General features: G+C 33.0%; 1 protein-coding gene across 1 annotated transcript in view; it reads left to right on the top strand.

Moving 5' to 3' along the window:
* LOC133323410 (sodium/calcium exchanger 1-like) overlaps positions 1 to 21,712 on the top strand; it is a 53,521-nt gene that overhangs the window by 23,659 nt on the left and 8,150 nt on the right. Inside the window, exon 4 of the mRNA XM_061532339.1 lies at positions 8,296 to 8,444. Within this exon, the coding sequence (XP_061388323.1) occupies positions 8,296 to 8,444 (149 nt within the window). The remainder of the gene's footprint in view (positions 1 to 8,295; positions 8,445 to 21,712) is intronic.

Raw genomic sequence — 21,712 nt, 5'->3', positions numbered from 1 at the left:
GCTAAATTTTCAATCGGACAAATATTGAGAGTTTGGTGCATCATTTACTTTAAATCGGACAAAAATATATATGGGAGTTATATCTAAATCAACCTGCCCCAATTTTAATACGCTGTGCAAAAGTTTGTCTCAATCGGACACACCTTGGGAGTTTGACGCACCATTTACCTAAAACCGGACGAAATTATAAAAAATATTACAACGAACGGAGGAACTTTTATAGCTTCTTAAACAGAGGATATTCATCTGCATTTTTCACACAACATAAAATCTGATATAGCAAAAAATCTGTATCACGATTTTTGATTTATGCCGGTCTTGCAGCAAATGAGCGATTTATGATCTCAAACTTAAATTATTGAGTCACATCCTCCACTCCTATTGAGACACCAAGTCGATGTGGTCTATCGCTAATTCCCCTGAAAAGAGAGACCACATATTATAATCAATTTGCTTATATTTTTATTGAGGATCCATGGGAGTTATTTCAAAAAGTCCACTGACGACTCCCGGCTAGCGGGGAAAGACAATTCCATCTGAAAAACAAGTAAAAACAAAAGCCTTTCGGTTCGAAATACCAAACTACAGACGCTCAGATTGGCCTAGTACCTTGAACCTACCAATATTTACGCATGACGTTTGAAAAATATCTCAGCAATTCTCAAGATACCGAATGACAATAATTCACGTCATATGCGAGTTTTACAAAAGCGGGCGTAGATATTGATAATTTTTGATTTGATTCCGTTGAATCGCCTACCAACGTCCTCAGAGTACCGAATATTGGGTCGTACCATTATATGGAGGCTACCCCGAAACATGGGTCAATTGTAATAGTTTTTAGTATTGGGGTTCACTAAGAAATTGGAAACCAAAATACCAAATTATAGTCTATTTGGTTATAAATCGTGTCCAATATTCCCAAAATACACAATACTGTAAAAGTAACAGCTTTTATTACGGAGGTTCGCTATCTAACTAAATATTGTTTACAAAATATCTCAGAATTTTTTTCTTTTTGTGAAAATTTACAACATTTCTATTTTATGTCGTCTCATTGCCATTTAATGGATTAGCCTAACATCTATTGCTAACATCCCTTACAGCATATTTTTAGAATTTCATATACATACCTTTTTAATAGGTTTCAATATTTTTGTCTCCATATAGGCTAATAAATCGTAGTTATTTGTTTATATTGTTTGCTGTGCGAGGGCAGTTCGGAAAGTTCTTAGCCTAGCACAGAAAACGTGTTATAAACAGAAAAAGTTACGTTTTCTGGAAATTTCCTCTCTTTTATGAGCACATGTTAAATTTTGTTTGGATCTAGCAACTCCTTCATATAGAAACAGGTGTTCAAAAATAACGCATCCGCAATTTTTATTTACAATGAAAGCACGCATTTCTTGCTGATGCGTCTTTTTTGAACACCTGTTTCTATATAAAGGAGTTGCCAGATCGAAACAAAATTTAACATGTTTTCATAACAGAGAACACGTATATTTTTTCTGTTTATACCGCGCTTTCTTTGCTAGGCTAAGAACTTTCCGAACATTCCTTTCTGCCTCGTATCATCCCCCATAAGATGAAGTTTGCAAAACTTCTTTATCAGGATACATTAATTGTATGTCTAATTAGCAATGTCCGTGCATCTGTTGAAATCTCTGTAGAGCTCGCAATATTTAAGATAGATCATTAAATTGGACATATATATTTTTCAGTACTGATAAAATACCAATACTATAAAATTTATTCAAACTCAATATATTAAGGCGTCGAAGCCATCATCAAATAAATGAATTTTTGTTTTCAAAGCAACATTAAAATCCAATTTTTATTTTCGTACAAATTAATTTTAAATCTTGATAATTGATTGCCAATACTAAGAAAAACCCAAAACAGACACACATTTTCAAATACACTCCTTCGTTAACATTCAAGACATTTCGTCATTCTTCTATCCATCCATTCATCGTTTGGCTAATAAATTTCCAACTCCTCCTTTCATTTCATACAATTCTAGCTCAGCTACACTCTATATTTATTTTTACAAACTATTTCCGTCTATAAACTATTAATTCTTTCTATAAAACAAAAAAATCTAAAATACAACAACAAATCAACAAAACATTATTTTTTTATATTCTTCTAAACCAAAAAAAAACTCTTTTTCGGAATGCTATGAACAAAAAAATAAAATAAACAAAAAACGTTTAAAATAAAACAAATAAATGTTTTATAAAAAAATAAAAAAACCAAACAAATGAAATGCGTCTTGTGGAAAAATCCAAAAAAACCTAACAACAAAAACATGTGAATAAAAACAACAACAAACAATGTGTAAATAAAAAAATAACAACAAATAACAAATGAATAATTCAAATTGACTGATATCCATCGTTTTTTGGAAAAAAAAAATTCAAATATTTCTACGAATTTATTTATATATTTGAAAAACAAAATGAAATGAATTTAACGAACAATTTCGAATCGTCAATCAATCCATCGATTTTGTTTTTTTTTATTGATTTTCTGTATCCATATAAATATGCGTGTGTATCCGGCTTATGCTATGCGTTATATATTCTTAAACGTTTGTCCCTCTCAACAACAACTACTACCAATTAAAAAAAAAACTAAAAAATATATATACTTTTTGCCACCATTCTATATCTCTGTATTTTCCTGGCCTGGGCAAAATAAAATTTTTTTGTAAAAAAAAACACAACTTTTTGTAAGTAAACTTTTTGTTATGGCTGTGTGTATGTGTAAATTTTTTTTTTAAATTTTTTTTAGTTATTTTTTCCTTTTCTCCCAAATCCAATGTTAGTTGGAGTTTTTTTACCATGATTTTCCAGCATTTTCCTTTAAGTCCTTTGTGATGTTCTTCACTTCCCTATTTGTTTTTTTTTTTTTTGGTTATGTCCGTTTTCCTACTTTTTGGATTTACCAATTTTTCTCCATTTTAATATTTTTTTTATAAAAAAAAGTAGTGTTTTTCGGAAGATTAATTTTCTTTTTCCTGATTGACGTAGCTTGAATGTCCAGTCAGTCCTGTTTGATAAGAAAAACTAGTTAAAATCCCACACGTTTTTTTTTTCTTCACACATACAATGAACGAGGTTGTAAATATACCAGAAAGTTTCGAAAAATGTCATCCACAGCAATCAAACAAACCCGATATCCAGTAAAAAATACCCACAGGCTTTCATTATTTTTCGAGGAAAAAAATTCTGATTTTTCATTCTTCGTTATTTTCGGGATAAAATGTCAAATATTTAAATTGCATTTTTTAAAGAAATTAAAAAAAATAATTATTTTATTTTATGCAATTTTAATATAAAAATTATTTTTTTTTAATAAAAAATAATAAATTGAATTGTGTATTATTATTTTTTGACAGTTCCGAATTAAAAAAAAATATTCAAACTAATTTTAATTAATCCCGAATTAATTTCTGATTAATGATTATCTATCATAAAGTACAATTTTATTAATTTTTGGTTAAATTAATTTATTATTTTTTTAACTGAATTATAGTAAACTTTTAATATAAATTTATATATATTTTATTTAAAATTAAATTTTCTAAATGAATTGTTTGACATTTTTTTTTTAATTTCTTATCAAAATTAAAAAACAAATGTTAAATTTCGTTTCAATTAATTTAATAGGTTAAAAAATAATTTTTTAAATCACGAATTTTACAAAAAAATTAAATATAATTCAATTTATTAAGTGAAAATTGATTCAAAGAAAATTAACAATTCTTTATTCTATTTTTATGGTATTTATTTCGATTACCCCTAAAAGTATGCAACCAATTTCGATTGAAAAATGGAAGCATTTGACTTTATTTCTAAAAACAATGATTTGGCACCAAATTAAAAATAAAATTGTTCTATTCGTTATTTTTCGGAAATCAGGAGCTATTTAGGTCTATAGTCAAAATTCGGATACCGTTATATGAAAATATGAATTTGTAACCATCGACCTATGTTTGAGGTATTATTAAGATTTTAAAGAGTTCAAATGTCATCTCCCACTGGATTAGCTTTAATTTGGTTCATCATTAGAAGAGTCAGATGTGCTTAGAGTACGTGGGTACCTACCTTACGGTCTTACCCGCCAACACCAACTGCCAGGCTAGATCCGCAGACCTAGGGGCCCTGGCACCCGTGCAACCAAAACCTTCGGTCAGGTTTATAGCCGAAGCTATTACCAGTAGAACCTCAAACATTTCGAGACTGGTCACTCACAGACTATAGCCTCTGCCACACTTCATAGCCAAATCTACTACCATTAGGACTAGAGAGCCTGCATCTACAATGAAACAATCGCTGAAAGGGGATACAATGCAAAAGTGACCACCAATATCTCACGATATTAGTAGCCACCATGCATCTCACCCCTCCGAACAATTGCTCCAGGAATGGCCCGCCACAGACTAACCTCTGCACGTTTCCGTAGCCGAAACTACTACCATTTGAACTAATAACTGTAGGCTTTCCACAATGGAATGACCATTAAGAGAGGATGAAAAACAGATGCAAAAACCAACACCTCTCGATGCTAATTCCCACACCGTCTTCATCCTCACCCAACGATCATTCCACAAGCCCACAAAGTTCGGGATTGGTGACCCTACTAGTTTCGATCCATGATCCGGGACTAGTAAACGCAAAGGCACAACCAGAAGAGTTGATAGACAATTCTAGATATAAGTTTAAGTTGTAATACTGGTCCATGTAAGGATCATTTCGTAAAATTTTATGTCTATTTATACGTGTCCGTCTGTGTGTCTGTTGAAATCACGATAATGATCGCAATATTTAAGATAGAGCTGTGAAATTTCACACAGTTATTGCTAGTACTCCTTGAATATTTGGTATTGCAAATGGGATATATCGATTCACGATTTGGTGTAGCTCCCATATAAGTGTAAACCCAAAATTCGGTATTTGGATGATTTTCGAAACGTGTTTCAATCGAATTGGCTGTAATTTTGCATTTTGGGTTTTCATTGTATTATAGTACGAGTCCATACTAAAAACTATTGACCCAAATTTCAGATTAGATCCCATATAACTGTAACCCCAATTTTGGAAACATTTTTTAACCAAATTGGCTGTAATTTGGTATATTGAGTTCAATTTTCGTTGCACATCTCCGTACTAAAAAAAAAATATTTATATTGACCCAAGTTGCAGGGTAGCCCCCATATAACGGTAACCCCAAAATTCGGTATTTTGGGGATTTTCAACACCTTTTCTACCGCATTGGCAGTAATTCTGTATTTTGCGTTCTCTTTGTATAGTACGTGTCCGTATGAAAAACTATTAATATTGACCCAAGTTTCAGGGTAGTACCCACACAACGGCACCGCCAAATGGTCTGCATTTACGGGATTTTGGACACGTTTTTCAATCGAATTAATCGGACGCAAATATATATCGGAGCTATATCTGAATGTAAACCAATTTTCACAAAACTTAGTACACATCTTTGTAGACTTAATTCCATACTCCGTGCCAAATTTCGTGCAAATCGAAAGATATATCGGGATTTTGGTGCACCATTTACATTAAATCGGACGTAAATATATATGGGAGTTATATCTAAATCTGAACCGATTTCCACTAAACTTAGCATATCTAATTCTGGACTCAATTCAGTACTCTGTGCCACCATTTACATAAAATCGGACGAAAATATATATGGGAGCTTGATCTAAATCTGAACCGATTTTCTCAAAATTTAACACACATCATTCTAGGCTTAATTCAGTACGCCATGCCAAATTTCGTGCAAATCGAAAGATATATAGAGACTTAGGGGGCACCATTTACATTAAATCGGGCGAAAATATATATGGGAGCTATATCTAAATCTGAACCGATCTTCACCAATTTCAATAGGTTTTGTTCTTGGGCCAAATAAATGAGCTGTGCCAAATTTCGTGGAAATCAAAAGATTTATCGGCACTTTGGTGCGCATCCAATTCGGATCATGCGATTCGAAAATGCGATTTACAATTTACAGACGGACAGATGCATAAATCGACTCAGAAAGTAATTCTATGCATATTCTCAAAAGGAACCATATGTCTATCTCGTTTCCTTTTGCCTATTACAAGCATATGCACAAAGACACTACACTCTGTACCACAGTGTGGTGAAGGTATAAAAATCGATTTTTTGAAACCAATAACGGCTTTGTATGTGATCAGAAGGAAGGTATAATTTCTTTCAAAAATAAGACCTTGCTACTAACCGATTCTCAATATCGTTTCTTTTGAATCTATTTTTCTGAGGTATCATTTTTTTCAAAAATAACTCCATGCTGCTAACCGATTTTTAATATCTTTCCTTTGAAATCTATTTTTCTGTAGAAAAATTTTTAGATGCCCAATTCTGGAAAAAAATAAAACAATTCCTATTTCACCTAAGAGGACCTTATAACCAGAATATTCGTCTACCTACTTTCGTCTTAAAGGCAATTGCATCTATAGGCCCTTAAAGTTTTTTTCACTTATTTAACATATTTTTTTAAGGTTACTTACCCTCGCATTTTTGATAATTGAAATAAAGAAGACTATCATCCGAGACAACCTTTTTAACATCTTACATACAAATTTATGTTGTTCTAAGACCGTAATATAACAAGGAAATGACCTACGTCTTTCTCTTACCCTTCCATGTCGCCCCCTTCCCCCTCGACCTCTCAAAAACATGTGGCACTCCACATTTAATAATGTATAGACCACTTTACAAGCATACAAAATAAGTATTATGATGAAGCAACATGTGCACACACACACATACAGCTTAGATGTGTGTGACACCATACATCGAAAATGTAAATGTGTGTGTGTGTGTGCATTTTGCCATGTCAAAACAATGTCACCCAATAAACAACCAAAAAAATAGAAATATTTTTGCCAAAACGAAAAAAAAGGATCTGCCTAATAAAAACAAGTATTTATGTAAATGTAACAAAAACTTCACAACTACACATGCATAGAACAGTGTGTGTAGTCGCGTGTGTGTTTAATAGTGTCAACCATACGTCACGTACTCAACCATGAAATTTTTGCAACAACACTATACCACGTTCAACTAGTTAATCAAATATGTAAAAAGGGGAAGCTTTGCCTATTCTCCATGTACATATATGTGTTTTTCTATATATGTATATGTGTGTGTTTGTGTTTTCTTCATTTATACGTTACAAACCACCCGTTGTCATTCATTATTTGCCTTTATTCCCCATTGTGTAAATAAATGTTAGAGTGTATGTGTGTGTGTTTTGCACGTGAGTGCATTTTCCACGATCTTAAGCTCACACACACACACACAAGGAAAAAAATTAACTCACTTTCTGTTGGCTGCTGCTTTTATCTTTCACTAGCTTCTATGCAAACTTCATACGCTTACATTTTCTTCCCAACTTTATTTTATGTCTGTCGGTGTGTCAGCCATGCCTGCATGCATGCATATGTGGCATCGCACAAATACATGTTCAATGACAACAATTATTATTAGACATACACCATACAACAACACTACCCCAGCAACATATGACACCTTTTCTTACCACGACCACCACCACTACTACTACAACTACTGTTACTAATACAAAAACTAAGCTCCTTGGCATGTGTTAGTGTGATATCCTTTATAATTTCTGCTTCTTGATTCCCATATCAGCCCCTTCTACCTTTCTCTCTCACTCTCTGTGTATATTTGTGTGCGTCTGTGTTTTTTATTTTCTTTTCTTAATAATATTTTCTGTTGCCTTTGTGTCTGCCCGTAGCTGGTTTTTATGTGTGCATGTGTGTGTATATATTTGTGTCTGTGTGTGCCTTTAATGTTGTTTCTGTTGCGCCCCAGTAGTTTTCTGAATGTTTTCTTTTTATAATTGAATGTGTGCCGCCTATAAATAGTTGCTTATTATTAATTTTTTGTTGTAGTCGTTTTTATTTTAATTATTTTTTTTTTAATTTTTTGTTATAATTGTTTTAATTTAATTTTTATTTTTTTTTTTTATATTTTTGGTTTAATTTCACATCATTTGTCTATATCTCATTTTTTTTGATTTTGGTGTATATTATTATCATCATATTTTCTTATTCTATTTTGAGACATTTTTTTATTTAATTTTTTTTCTGTTCTGGTGTTTTGGTCTTTAATTTTTAATTATTTTCTTTATTCCCCCTTCATGAGGGACCCAAATGAATTATGTTTTTAATTTTCAAATATTTTTTTTAAATTAATTTAAAAAATCCCCTCGCAGACGATGAATTGGCAGGACTTATACAGGAAGCTGAAAATAAGCCACCGGAAGAGTTGACCGAAGAAGATAAAATGGCTCTATTGGGACGTCCCAAGAATGGTGATGTTGTTCGCGCACAATTGCGCATCAAGGAGAGTAAAGAATTTAAGGTAAGTGGACATTTTTTTATTATAAAACATTAAAAAAAGTATAGAAATTAAAACAAAATTTTAAATCAAATTTTATAATAAAAAATTATAATAAAAAATAAACATGAGATACATACAAATAAAGAACTGCCAGTCGTTGCCAACAGATTTATACTCTCAGCCTATAACACTCATACTGACTTTTGCACACTATTTTGGTTTTGCGGAGATGTACGGAACATCCGTGCAAAATTTTTTTAATAAAATTTATAATTTTTCAATATTATGAGTTTAGACAATACAAAATTCACCATTTATTTAAGGCATTTGTCTTAATTAATGAGTACCTGAATAAGTAGTCCTTTAGAACCCATTTAATATAGGTTTGTTAAAAATATTACGATGTAATAGCAAGGGATCAATGATTTGTATACTCCATTTGCTTCGTATGAAATGTACAGCGATTCTATTCTTTTATTGGAGGTACTAGGAAGATTGGATTCCATTTTCATTTTCGATCTGTGTTTGGCCAAAAATATTAGAAATAAATCGAATCGGTTACTCCAATAGTTTCATATAAAAATTTCAAAATTGTAATACCTTGAAGTACTGAACCGATGGATCCCATCTACGAACTAGGATTGGTAAAAATATTACAATGTGCAAAGTTTGTATTAAATCGGACACTCAATACGAATAATATGAGGTTTACAAATTTTCAAAATGTTGGCCCTTTGTGGGGAAGGCATTGGAAAGAGTGAACCGATGGGTCGCATCTTTGGACTCCATGAATCCAATCTTTGGTTTTGTATTAAAGGGATCAAATCGGATACTCCATTGGCTTTATATACAATTTTTAAATTCAAACACTTAGAGAGGAGCCAGACAAAATGGACCCTTCACCACTTTGGGTATATTCAACATATCGAATGAAATTAAACATGTAAATCTGTCATCTTCCAAATTTTGGTGAAAAATTGTAAGAAGTGTCACTTATATGGATGAAAAATTGACACATTTAAAGCAAAATATCACATCATAAGAGATTTACAAAATGATGACCATTTTATGGGTACAGGTACTTTCAATGTTTTGTGCATTCGGATAATGCCCATAAATAAAGGCATATAAAACCATTTCGGCAAATCGTAGGATATATAGAGACTTTGGTGCACTTTTTACCAAAAATTTGGGTATATTCAACATATATATGAAATTAAACATCAAAATCTGCAACTATTTTCAAATTTTGCACATCTTTCTATACTCAATTCAGTACGATGTGCCAAAATTTGTAAATAAATATATAAAGCAAAATATTTGGTCTAAACCGATTTCATAAAATCGTCACATTATATATGGTTACACTTATTTCAGTATGTTTTGTGCATTCGGATACATTTTGAGTTCTACATTTACTTATAAAACCAAATTTCGTGCAAATCGAAGGATATATTGGTGCACTATTTACCTAAAATCGGACGAAAATATATATGGGACCTGTACTTAAATCTGAACTGATTTTCACGAAATTTAACACATATCATTTTAGACTTAATTCAGTACGTTGCGCCAATTTTCGTGCAAATCGAAGGATATATGGGGACTTTGGTGCACTATTTACCTAAAATCGGACGAAAATATATATGGAGCTATACCTAAATCTGAACCGATTTTCACAAAATTTTGCGCACATCTTTCTAGACTTAATTCAGTACGCTGTGCCAAATTTCGAGCACATCGAAGGATATATAGGGACTTTGGTGCACTATTTACCTAAAATCGGACGAAAATATATATGGGAGCTATATCTATATCTGAACCGATTTTCAGGAAATTTAATACACATCATTCTAGACTTAATTCAGTACGCTGTGCCAAATTTCGTGCAAATCGAAAGATATATAAGGACTTTTGTACACCATTTACATTAAATCGGACGAAAATATATATGGGAGCTATACCTAAATCTGATCCGATTTTCTTCAATTTCAGTAGGGTTCGTCCTTGGGCCCAATAATTGACATTTACCAAATTTTATCCAAATGGGATCATAAATGCGACCTGTACTTAGTTTACAATTTAACATCTACAGACGGACGGGCGGACATGCATAAATCGACTCTGAAAGTGATTCTATGCATATTCTCAAAAGTAACCATATCTAGTTTCCTTTTGCCTGTTACAAACATATGCACAAAGATATAATACCCTATACCACATTGTGGTTTAAAAAGGTTAAAAAACATAAAAAATCTGTCGGAATTGGCGATAGATATGTACATTACACAACTATGCTGTTAGGGTATTATAGTTTTGTGCAACCTAGACTGCCCTTTAAGTATATCGATCTTTAACTTTTCTGTGAAAAAGGCCAACATTTGCATATGTATATATTTACTTCTGAAGGACATAGACCGGGAAAGTTTACGGTATATCCTAGATGAGTGGTTAACCCTTAAATTTGATACCAATTTTATTGTTCTATCGAGTCAGATATGGAAGTTGTTCTTAAACAGTCATAGGTATCTACGTATTCTGATATTGTTTAGTATTACCATTACCACATTCGAGGGTATACATTTCCAATAATTTTCAATTATGACGATAAGATAATTTCTGAAGGATCGTAAAGAAAATGAGAAATGTTTCGGTGGAGGGTATAAAAATATCCACTTTATGAAAATATTGGTCATAGGTAGCGTATGTTTATTGTCAACACTTATACGCCACCTGTTGGGAACCGAAATATAGATTGAGAACAACAAGGCGTAGATTTTTTAAAGAATAATTTTTCAAGGCCCTTACAAGGCGTAGATTTTTTAAAGAATACTTTTTAAAGGACCCTTGCTAGACGTGAATTTTTAAAGAATATTTTTCAAGGATCCTTACAAGCCGTAGATTTTTTAAAGAATATTTCAAGGCTCCTTACAAGGCGTAGAATTTTTAAAGACATTTTTGAAGGCCTTACCCAAGACGTATATTTGTTAATTCTTTTTTCGATGCTTTAAACAAAGCAAATATTTTTAATTTTTAAAGGCCTAGGCTTTATAATTTTGCATTACCCAAGTCGTAGAAAAAATTCAAGACTTTAACCAAGGCGTAGATTTTTAATCTGTTTAATGCCTTAACCAATGTGTAGATGTAAAAAAAAATCAAAGCTTTACAAAAGTCGATTTTTTTAAATGTTGTTTCAAGGTCTTACCCATGGCGTAGATTTGTTTTAATGTTTTTATGCCTTACACAGTGGGTAGATATATAATTAAATCAAAACTTTACATAAGTCGGCGATTCTATTTTTAAATGTTGTTTCAAGGCCTTAATCAAGGCGTAGAATTTTTATTCCACGTTTTTTAAGACCATAACCAAGTCGTAGATTTGTAAAAAAAATGTCCTATGTATTGCTTAAAGCTATGATTTTTTTTTAAATTTTTTTTCGACGCCTTATCCTAGTTTAAAAAAAAACAATTTAAGGCCTTAACCAGGGCGTACATTTTTTAGAATGTTTTTCCAAGGCTTTACCCAAGGCGTAGATTTTTAAAAACATTTTTTCTAGGCCTTACTGAAGGCATAGATTTTCCTAAGACAAGGACCGCCACAATTACAAGCAATACATTACAAATATCCCATGGGGAAGGCGATCTGGCAACTAATCAATATATAGCGGGAAATGGGCCAAAACTTTTTTTGGTAAATTTTACTCGGGCAGAACATGATTCGGAAAAGACAGGCTGTTGACATCTGATCGGTCATGGGACTCGGAATATAAATCCGCTGAAACTCGGAATATAAATTCGCTGAAACGTAGAGGTTAGTGGTTTTTATTAAATTTATAATTGTTCGAAATTTTAACGAGTTGTGGAGGAGTTACCGGAGATGATGAACCTATATACCCTATAGTTGCACTAAATATATGTTCAGTATAAGTATAAAGGGCTGCTAATGTAAGACCATACAGTACTCACCACATATGTTGGTACCTTGTAATTTCAATAGATAACATCGGATGCTCAATTTCTTTCATATGAATTTTTAGATGGGGTTATATCAAAACTTGGACATATATATATATATATATATATATCAGCCTTCCAAAACCCTTTATACCAAATTACAGCCCCATCTGTTGGAGAATGCGGCTGAAGTCCTCAAAATAACGAAAATCGGATGGTTCGGTTCTATGTGAGCTAAACCAAAACGTAAACTAATAGAATTTAATAAATCAAATTAGAGCGAATTCGGTTGAAAAAAATGCCCAAATACCGAATAATGGGTGCTACCCGAAAACATGGACCAATATTGATAATTTTTGGTAGGGAGGTTTTCAACTCAATGAAAATCCAAAATATAGAATTACAGCTATTTCGGTTAAATCACGTGTCCAAGCTTCCTAAATCACCGGCCAATATTGATCATGTTTAGTTGGAAGATTGGAAACCCCATGAGAATCTGAAAAATAAAATTAAAGTCAATTCGGTAAAAAAAAGTGTTCAAACCCCTCAAAATGCCGAATAATGGGGTTACCATTATATGGAGGCTACCCGAAAGCATGAGCCAATGCTGATAATTTTTGGTAGGGAGATTTTCAACTCAATGACAATCCAAAATTTGAAATTAAAGCTATTTTGGTTGAAGCACATACTCAAGCTCCCCAAAATACCGATCTCTAGGGTGTAGCGTTAATAGGATTTTTATTACCATTCCCCAACCTAAAATAACAAATTGATTCTGTTGAAAATGTGTATAAAACCCCGCAAAATACCATATAATGTTGGTACCGTTGTATGTGGGCTACCCTAAAAAGTTGACCAATATTGATCATATTAGGTAGGATGATTTGATACCCAATGAGAATCAAATGTAACAAATTATAGCCAATTTGGTTTGAAAAACGAGTCCATAATTCCTATAATACCGAATATTTGGGGGTACCGTTATATCGGAGAAATGATTGATGTTGACAACAACTGAACTGTTTGATGATAGCAATTGACCATAAAGGCCCAGCACTGGCTAACAGGAGAGATGTTCTGTTCCACCTGTACAACGCTAGGCCACACACATCTACAGTGACTCGCCAGAAACTTCGAGAGCTTGGTTGGGAAGTTTTAATGCATACGGCATTCAGTTCGGACTTGTCACCAATTATGAAGTTGCCTTTAAAATGGCAACAAATCATACAACGAAACGGGGCTTATTATGCCCAAATCGTACATTCTGAAGCATGTTAAATAAAGTAAAATAATTCATATAAAAATAATGGATTTCTTTTATCCAACTTAACATATAAACTTTATGGGTTCTCCGGTGAATATTTCGATGTGTTACAAACGGAACGACATATTTAATATACACTCATCACCCACACTTTTGAAAACACGTAATGGATAACCCTTTATTAAAGTTGTGCACACTTTGGTTCAATTAGGACACTCCGATCGCATGATATTATAACATAAATTTCCAGTAATAGTTTGACCACCAGTCAGAACATTTTTAAAACAACAAATTTCCTGCTCCTTATTAGTTATAAGGCTGATGGTATAAATAAGTCATAAAGAGAAATCGAAACCAAAAGTTAACAAATCCGTTTTCTTAGTGGAGTTTAGAAGGCATGTTCAACTATTGGTTTCGGTTGGGAAAAATTTTAAATCGAGATTTTATGGGCGCTATTCAAAGGTATCTCACGTTCAATGGTGGCCCCTCTCCCCTATATGTTGATGTTATCCATATGCCTTCTTATTAAAATAGAAAAATATTCTAATTATTTTCAATTGCCCCAAGATCTTGACATTACTTTCAAAAAACTTCATCGAGTATGCGTAATATTAATTTTCAATATTACATTATTCATCATACGCACAGAGGTACTCATCTATTTGTGGTTTTATGAGTACCTCTATACGTATGATGAATAATATAATATCGAAAATTCGATTGTGTTTTCATACGCATACTTACAACAATCTTTCCTATACTTCCTTACTTCAATGAATACTTAAAAACTTTTTTATAACTTATTCAATACAATCTGAGCCCTTTTAGTACCCCTTCTTCCCTTCCTCCTCTTGAGATGCTGTGTAACCAAAATTTCTGCTACCACAAAAAGTTTATTTTTGGAAAAGTATTGCCGTTGTTGTTGTCGTTACTTCTTCATCATGTAATTACATTAAAAATTTATTTTCCTAATAGAAACCTTAATTTGATTATAAATGTTCCTCTCGACCCAGTCGTCCAACTTCATTTTCTCTTTGATTGTTTTTGTTGTTTGCTTATACACACACACACACATTGTGATTGAAGTGTTCGGGGAATTTTGGTCCATATAATGGCCATAAAATAGTGTGTGATATTTATAGTTGGCAACAACAGAATAAATATTTAAAAATTAAAATATTTTGATGTCATAAATGTAATTAAATCCAATATATAAGTAATTTAATCCATATATGAAGTGTGCCATATTTCAAGCAAAATGACCCATATTCTGCACCTTGATTTCACAAAAATCAATATTGGTATACTTTTTAGAGGGCTTAATATAATGGTAGGCCCCAAATTTCATTATTTTTGAGTGTATCCTCCTTGGTTAGAATATCTCCATATCTAAAACCAGTAAGGAAAGTAGTAAAGTCGGACTGGGCCGACTATATGATACCCTTCACCACTTTGGTTACATTCTACCTATGTATCTTACCAGACGAATATATATAGGAGGTGTATGTAAATATATATAGGAGGTGTATGTAAATCTGAACCGATTTTTACGAAACTTAACACACATCATTCTCGAGTTAAATCAGTACGCTATACCAAAATTCGTGCAAATCGAAAGATATATATGGTCTTTGGTGCACCAATTACCTTAAATCGGACGAAAACATATATGGTAGCTATATGTAAATCTGAACCGATTTTCACGGAACTTACCACCATGATCTTAGACTTAATTCAGTACGCTATGCCAAAATTCGTGCAAATCGAAAGATTTTCAGGGACTTTGGTGCACCATTTACATAAAATCGGACGAAAATAAAAATGGGAGCTATATCTAAATCTGAACCGATCTTCACGAAACTTAGCACATATCATTCTAAACTTAATTCAGCGGGCTATGCTAAATTTCGTGCAAATCGAAAGATATATAGGGACATTGGTGCTCCATTTACATAAAATCGGAAGAAAATATATATGAGAGTTATATCTAAATTTGAACCGATGTTCACGAAACTTAGCACAGATCGTTCTAAACTTAATTCAGTACGCTAAATCAAATTTCGTGCAAATCGAATAATTTTCAGGGACTTTGGTGCACCATTTACCGAAAATCGGGCGAAACTATATATGGGAGCTATATCTAAATCTGAACCGATTTTCACGAAACTTAACATACGTTATTCTATACCTAATTCAGTACGCTATGCCAAAATTCGTGCAAATCGAATGATTTTCAGGGACTTTGGTCCACCATTTACCTAAAATCGGGCGAAACTATATATGGGAGCTATATCTAAATCTAAACCGATTTTCACTAAACTTAGCACACATCATTCTGGACTAAATTCAGTAGGTTATATGAAATTTCGTGCAAATCGAAAGATATATAGGGACTTTGGAACACCATTTACCTAAAATCGGGCGAAACTATATATGGGAGCTATATCCAAATCTGAACCGATTTCCACGAAACTTAGCACACATCATTCTAGACCTAAGTCAGTGGACTATATCAAATTTCGTGCAAATGTAAAGATGTATAGGACTTTGGTACACCATTTACCTAAAATTGGACGAAACTATATATGGGAGCTATATCTAAATCTCAGCCGATTGCCACGAAACTTAGCACAAATCATTCTAGGCCTTATTCAGTAGGCTATACGAAATTTCGTGCAAATCGAAAGATTTATAGGGACTTTGGTACACCATTTACCTAAAATCGGGCGAAACTATATATGGGAGGTATATCTAAATCTGAACCGATTTTTCCCAATTTCAATGGGGTTCGTCCTTGGGCCAAATAAGTGAGCTGTGCCAAATTTCATCCAAATCGGATCATAAATGCGACCTGTACTTTGTTTACAATTTAACATCAACAGACGGACGGACGGACGACTCAGAAAGTGATTCTATGCATATTCTCAAAAGGAACCATGGGTCTATCTCGATTCCTTTTGCCTGTTGCAAACATATGCACAAAGACATAATACCCTGTACCACAGTGTGGTGAAGGGTATAATTAACTAAATTTTCTAGGTAAGCTCTATACAACGGAATACCCATTATTGTCATTTTAGGTATTTTCGGCAAGTTCATCAACCAAATTGACTTGAATTTAACTGGAACTTTAATACCCAAATGAAATTTTCCTCACTTCGTCTGGCCTCGAAATCCTTGTCCACTCATAATTGGAAAGATATGTCATTCATCTGTTTTTGTCATATGGACATGTTATTTTTTTGGTTTAGCCACTCTTTTGGATTATTATCCTGCATAGTCTTTGGGACAGGGTCTACAAATTGTTATTACAATAGATGTTGCTTTACATGCCACATTTGGAAGTGTGAGATTCTCATAAATGTATGTAACTTCAGACATCATCATGTAGTCATAAGGCTTATCAGGAAGTGAACTTTAATGTTTCATGTTGTACAAACAAGAACAACAACAATAACAGCATCAACAACAACAACCACTGTAATGACAACATTAATAACAACATTAACAACATGTGAAGAGTCATAAAGTTCTCAACTTTGTACTCATAGCGATGAAATAAGGACTGTTCCTGAAAATTTTTTAATTTCTCTGTGCGACTAGATGTTTGGAGGTGTAAAATTCGTATTGGGGATAAACGACTCTTTTGAGTATTTTTCCTTCTGAAATAAATTTCATGGAAAAAATAATCGGTTTTCTAAATTTTTGAACCGGATATTCAGTTAACAAAACTGGTTCAATAAATGTAGCGTTTTGTTTACTAGCTTTCTAATGATATGCATATAAGATATTGAAACCGGTTTTATTATCTGAATATCCGGTTCAAAAATTTAGAAACCCGGTTCTTTTTTCCTATGAAATTATTTATTTATTTATTTATTTTTTTTTTTTTTTTGCTTATTTGGCATAACTATATATGTTTTTAGAAAATAATTTTTTTAAGGAATGTATACTGAAAATACATACATATGGGGCTTTAGTGACATGAATTGGGTAAAATTGAGAATAGACCAATAAAACGTTCCAATATCGATTTCTCGTCTTTGAGGACCCCATCTAAAATCGTATGAGCAATATTTTTGTAGAATATTGTGAGGATAAAAAATCACATCTTGTGATAATTGGGATGGAATTAGGGATGAAAAAGACGCACATGGAATCGAATTAGAAGGACGAAATGTTCTACAAAAAAATGTTCTACATACAATAGTTACAAATCAAGATATGAAGCTATCTCTTCTAGTATAATAGGGTCGGCACTAAAAAAATGATAAGTCATATCTCCGAAACTTTCACCCATGTCGAATTTTTCTTCTGGGGGTTTTCATATACTCACCAAGGTCTTTCATCCCCCCACAATAAGGTGGAGTGTAAAATAAATTGGCCATTTCGTTAGAAACACCTGTTCCTGGACCCTTTTGAGGGGGCGGCGAAGTTGGTATAATTGTTATAAGCAATATAAAGCAAAAAGCATATCTGCTTGTGTAACCATCGTTTTAAATGAATATGTCGTTAAACGATTTCAACTGTATATTTGTGAAATTTGATGACGCTTTACCTATACCAATCACTCTTCTTAAATCACGACAGAGCTTTAAAATTTAATACGAATATATCGGACCACGGCTGCCTTCTTTTCTTTATATTGAAGGTTTCGGACGCATTCCTCGCAAACAATTTTAATATAAGTCAATTTTTTGGCATATCTCTCTCACATAAAAAAATCCCGGCGCATTTCTTCAGGCGATGTGGCTGTTATAAGGCCTTTCCGATTTCAGGGGATAAATAACCTCTCGGCAGACATATTTTTAACACAGGTCGATGTTTATCATTTTTAATATTTGGAAGATCTTATGGCAAGTTAAATTTTTGAAATTTCAATCTTTTCATTAAATATTTAAACCGTAACAGTCCTTAGAAATAAATACCCTTCATTTTATGGCATAAATATGTTCACATACACATATATGTGAGTATTTGTGTGTGTTGCAGGAAAAAGTTTCTATTTCAGATCATTAAACACAAACATATGAATAAACATTTACCATTACCATTTTCCAACGTAATACCATTTCTAGTTATTTCATCCCCTCTCAGCAAGGATAATTTTTATTTGAAGAAACTTCAAACTTTGTTGGGATTTAAGTAGCTTTTGTACGAATTGAAATTGCTACCTAATAGTACAATAAATATAATATGACAAAAATTTCAAAAATAATTACATGGCACATTACAATGTTTTGTCATATTTCACTTCAATGGGACAAATAAAAATTTATTTAAAATATTTGCGAATTTTTTCTGGGTTCTGTAATAGTAAGAGAATAGACTAAAGTGAATAAAATTAAGGGAAACCAGTAAAGAAAGCAGTAAAGTTGGATGGGGCCGACTATATGATACTTTGGGTATATTCAACAGATGCATTCTAACAGACGTCGCATTTTCGAAGGACCATTGACATGAAAGCCAATCTCAATCGGACACTCATTGATTATATGAAATCCAATAAGCATGAAGTCGGTCGAATATACGGGCTATATCTTATAGTCTACACTCAATTTTGTGCGTTGTGCAAAATTTCGCGTCAATCTCCCAAAAATGAGGAGTTTGGGCACCATTTACTAAAATCGGATGAATCGGATTGGTCACATGTTAGTTTATACTAATTTCAGCACGTTTTGTGCATTATTTACTTAAAATCGGAGCTATATCCAAATCTGAAGCGATTTGAACGAAACATGCCACAAGTTAGACTATACTAACTTCAGTACGTTGTGCAAAATTTTGTGTATATCGGCCATATTTTGGGTCCTTGGTGCTTCATTTACATAAAATCGGAGGAAAATATATATACATCTGAAGCGATTCCAACAAAATATGACACACGTTGGACTACACTAACTTCAGTAGGGAGTGTAAACTTTTGTGCCAATCTACCTAATATTGGGTCTTTGTTGCAACACTTACTTAAAATCGGGCATAACAATGTATGGGAGCTATATCTGATCCGATTTCGACGTAACTTTCCATACATTATACATACATACATTTGGACCTAGTTCAGTATGCAGTGCAAAATTTTGTGGCAATCGGCTAAAATAGGGTATTTGATGTACCATTTACTTAAAATCCGGCAATACTATATATGGGAGCTATAACTAAATCTAAACCTATTACAACGAAACTTGTCACAGGTTAGGTTATACTAATTTCAGTACATTTTGTGCCTATCGGCCAAATGTTGGGTTCTTGGTGCATAACTTACTTAAAATCGGAGAAAAATATATATAGGAGCTATATCCAAACCTGAACCGATTTTCACGAAACTTAACACAAATCATTCTGGACTTAATTCAGTACGCTATGCCAAATTTCGTGCAAATCGAAAGATATATAGGGAATTTGGTGCACCATTTACCTTAAATCGGTCGAAAATATATATGGGAGCTATATCTAAATCTGAATCGATTTTCACGAAACTTAGCACACATCATGCTAGACTCAATTCAGTACTCTACGCCAAATTTCGTGCGAATCGAAAGATATATAGGGACTTTGGTGCACCATTTACCTAAACTCGGACGAAAATATATATGGGAGCTATATCTAAATCTAAACCGATTTTTCCCAATTTCCATAGGGTTCGTCCTTGGGCCAAACAGATAAGCTGTACCAAATGTCATCCAAATCGGATTATTAACCCTTTGAACCCCGAATTTTTTTCCGTAATCATAGAACAATTTTCTGTTCACAGATTTAATGCAACTATCCTAGATAGGATATGTACAAAATTTTACATCGCTACATCCTTGCAGTCGGGAGATACAGTACATTCTTTCTGAAAAATAAAACCCCAATATCCAGAAATCCAAATGCAAAATCGACGAAAAAATAATTTTAAATTATTCTCTATATTCTGTTTTACAAGAATCAAAAATAATTCTGAAGGCAGAATTCGTACATTTCGAATACGAAGCGATTTAAAATATTTGGACTGTATACAAAAATTAGTACTCTACAAATTTTTTCCCTCTTCTCTAAATTGAAAAGCTCATAACTTTAACAAAAATTTGAATTTTTTAGATTTTTCTTTTGATATGTGTCGTCCATAATTAGGTCTTGACGTATGAAATCCAAAAAATATATATCTACTAGCTACATATTAAATATAAGCTCTAAAACATTTTGTTGCCTGTGGGCAACATTGGGCCACAAAGGGTTAGTGCTACCTGTACTTTGTTTGCAATTTAACATCAACAGACGGACGGACGGACATGCATAAATCGACATGCATATTGCTATGTCAGCAGACAGACGGACAGACAGAGAGAACAAAATCGACATAGAAATATATTGTAGTCAACACTGTAAATAATTTATTGGGTCCAAATGAATTTAATAGATCATTCACCTTAGTCTGCCAGAAAAAATGTGTTATAGGCTGAGAATATATATCAGTCCGCAACATCGTCGGAAGAATATGTCGAGTTTTAAAGGGTATTCAATAGGACACGCATGCACAAGATATGAAGAAGTTAGAAGTGACATCTTGAGATTGGTCTCCCTATACTTCTAGGAATTCTGTGTTTTAGGGGAAGATCTTTAGTCTATTAAAATCACATCTAACCGTGTCCCACCCCATGGTCACGCCATAAAGGATCAAATGGACACGCACTCAAATTTGAAAAAAATAAAAGTAACATCTTGCTCTTCTTATACTATTAGGAGTTCTGTGTTCTTAGTGAAGGCCCTCAGACTTTTCAAATCACCACCCCTCATCATTCATGTAGTCATTTAGGACTAGAAAAATATAAGTTCGCAATTATTGGATTGGAAGGTTTGAAATAGTTGGACAATTGCATTGCAAATGTTTCAATATTACGTTGACTTCCCCACATCTGCGGTTTCCGAGGCTTTCAGTCACCTGTAAGTGTGGCTGAAAACTAAAAGGTCCTGTGAGAATACCTACCAGTTTGTTGGAGTACCCAATTTGATCTATGGATTACGTATCGTAATATTTTTAACGAAACTAAATATAATCCAATTGTAGGGGTCTATTGGGCCCCAGCTTC

The sequence above is a fragment of the Musca vetustissima genome, unplaced genomic scaffold (genome assembly GCF_032173495.1).
Source record: "Musca vetustissima isolate MV318-11 ecotype Yass unplaced genomic scaffold, APGP_CSIRO_Mvet_v1 utg60940, whole genome shotgun sequence".
Taxonomy (NCBI): Eukaryota; Metazoa; Arthropoda; class Insecta; order Diptera; family Muscidae; genus Musca; species Musca vetustissima.
The sequence above is the reverse complement of the archived record's forward strand: the minus strand, read 5'-3'. Positions and strand labels throughout refer to the sequence as shown.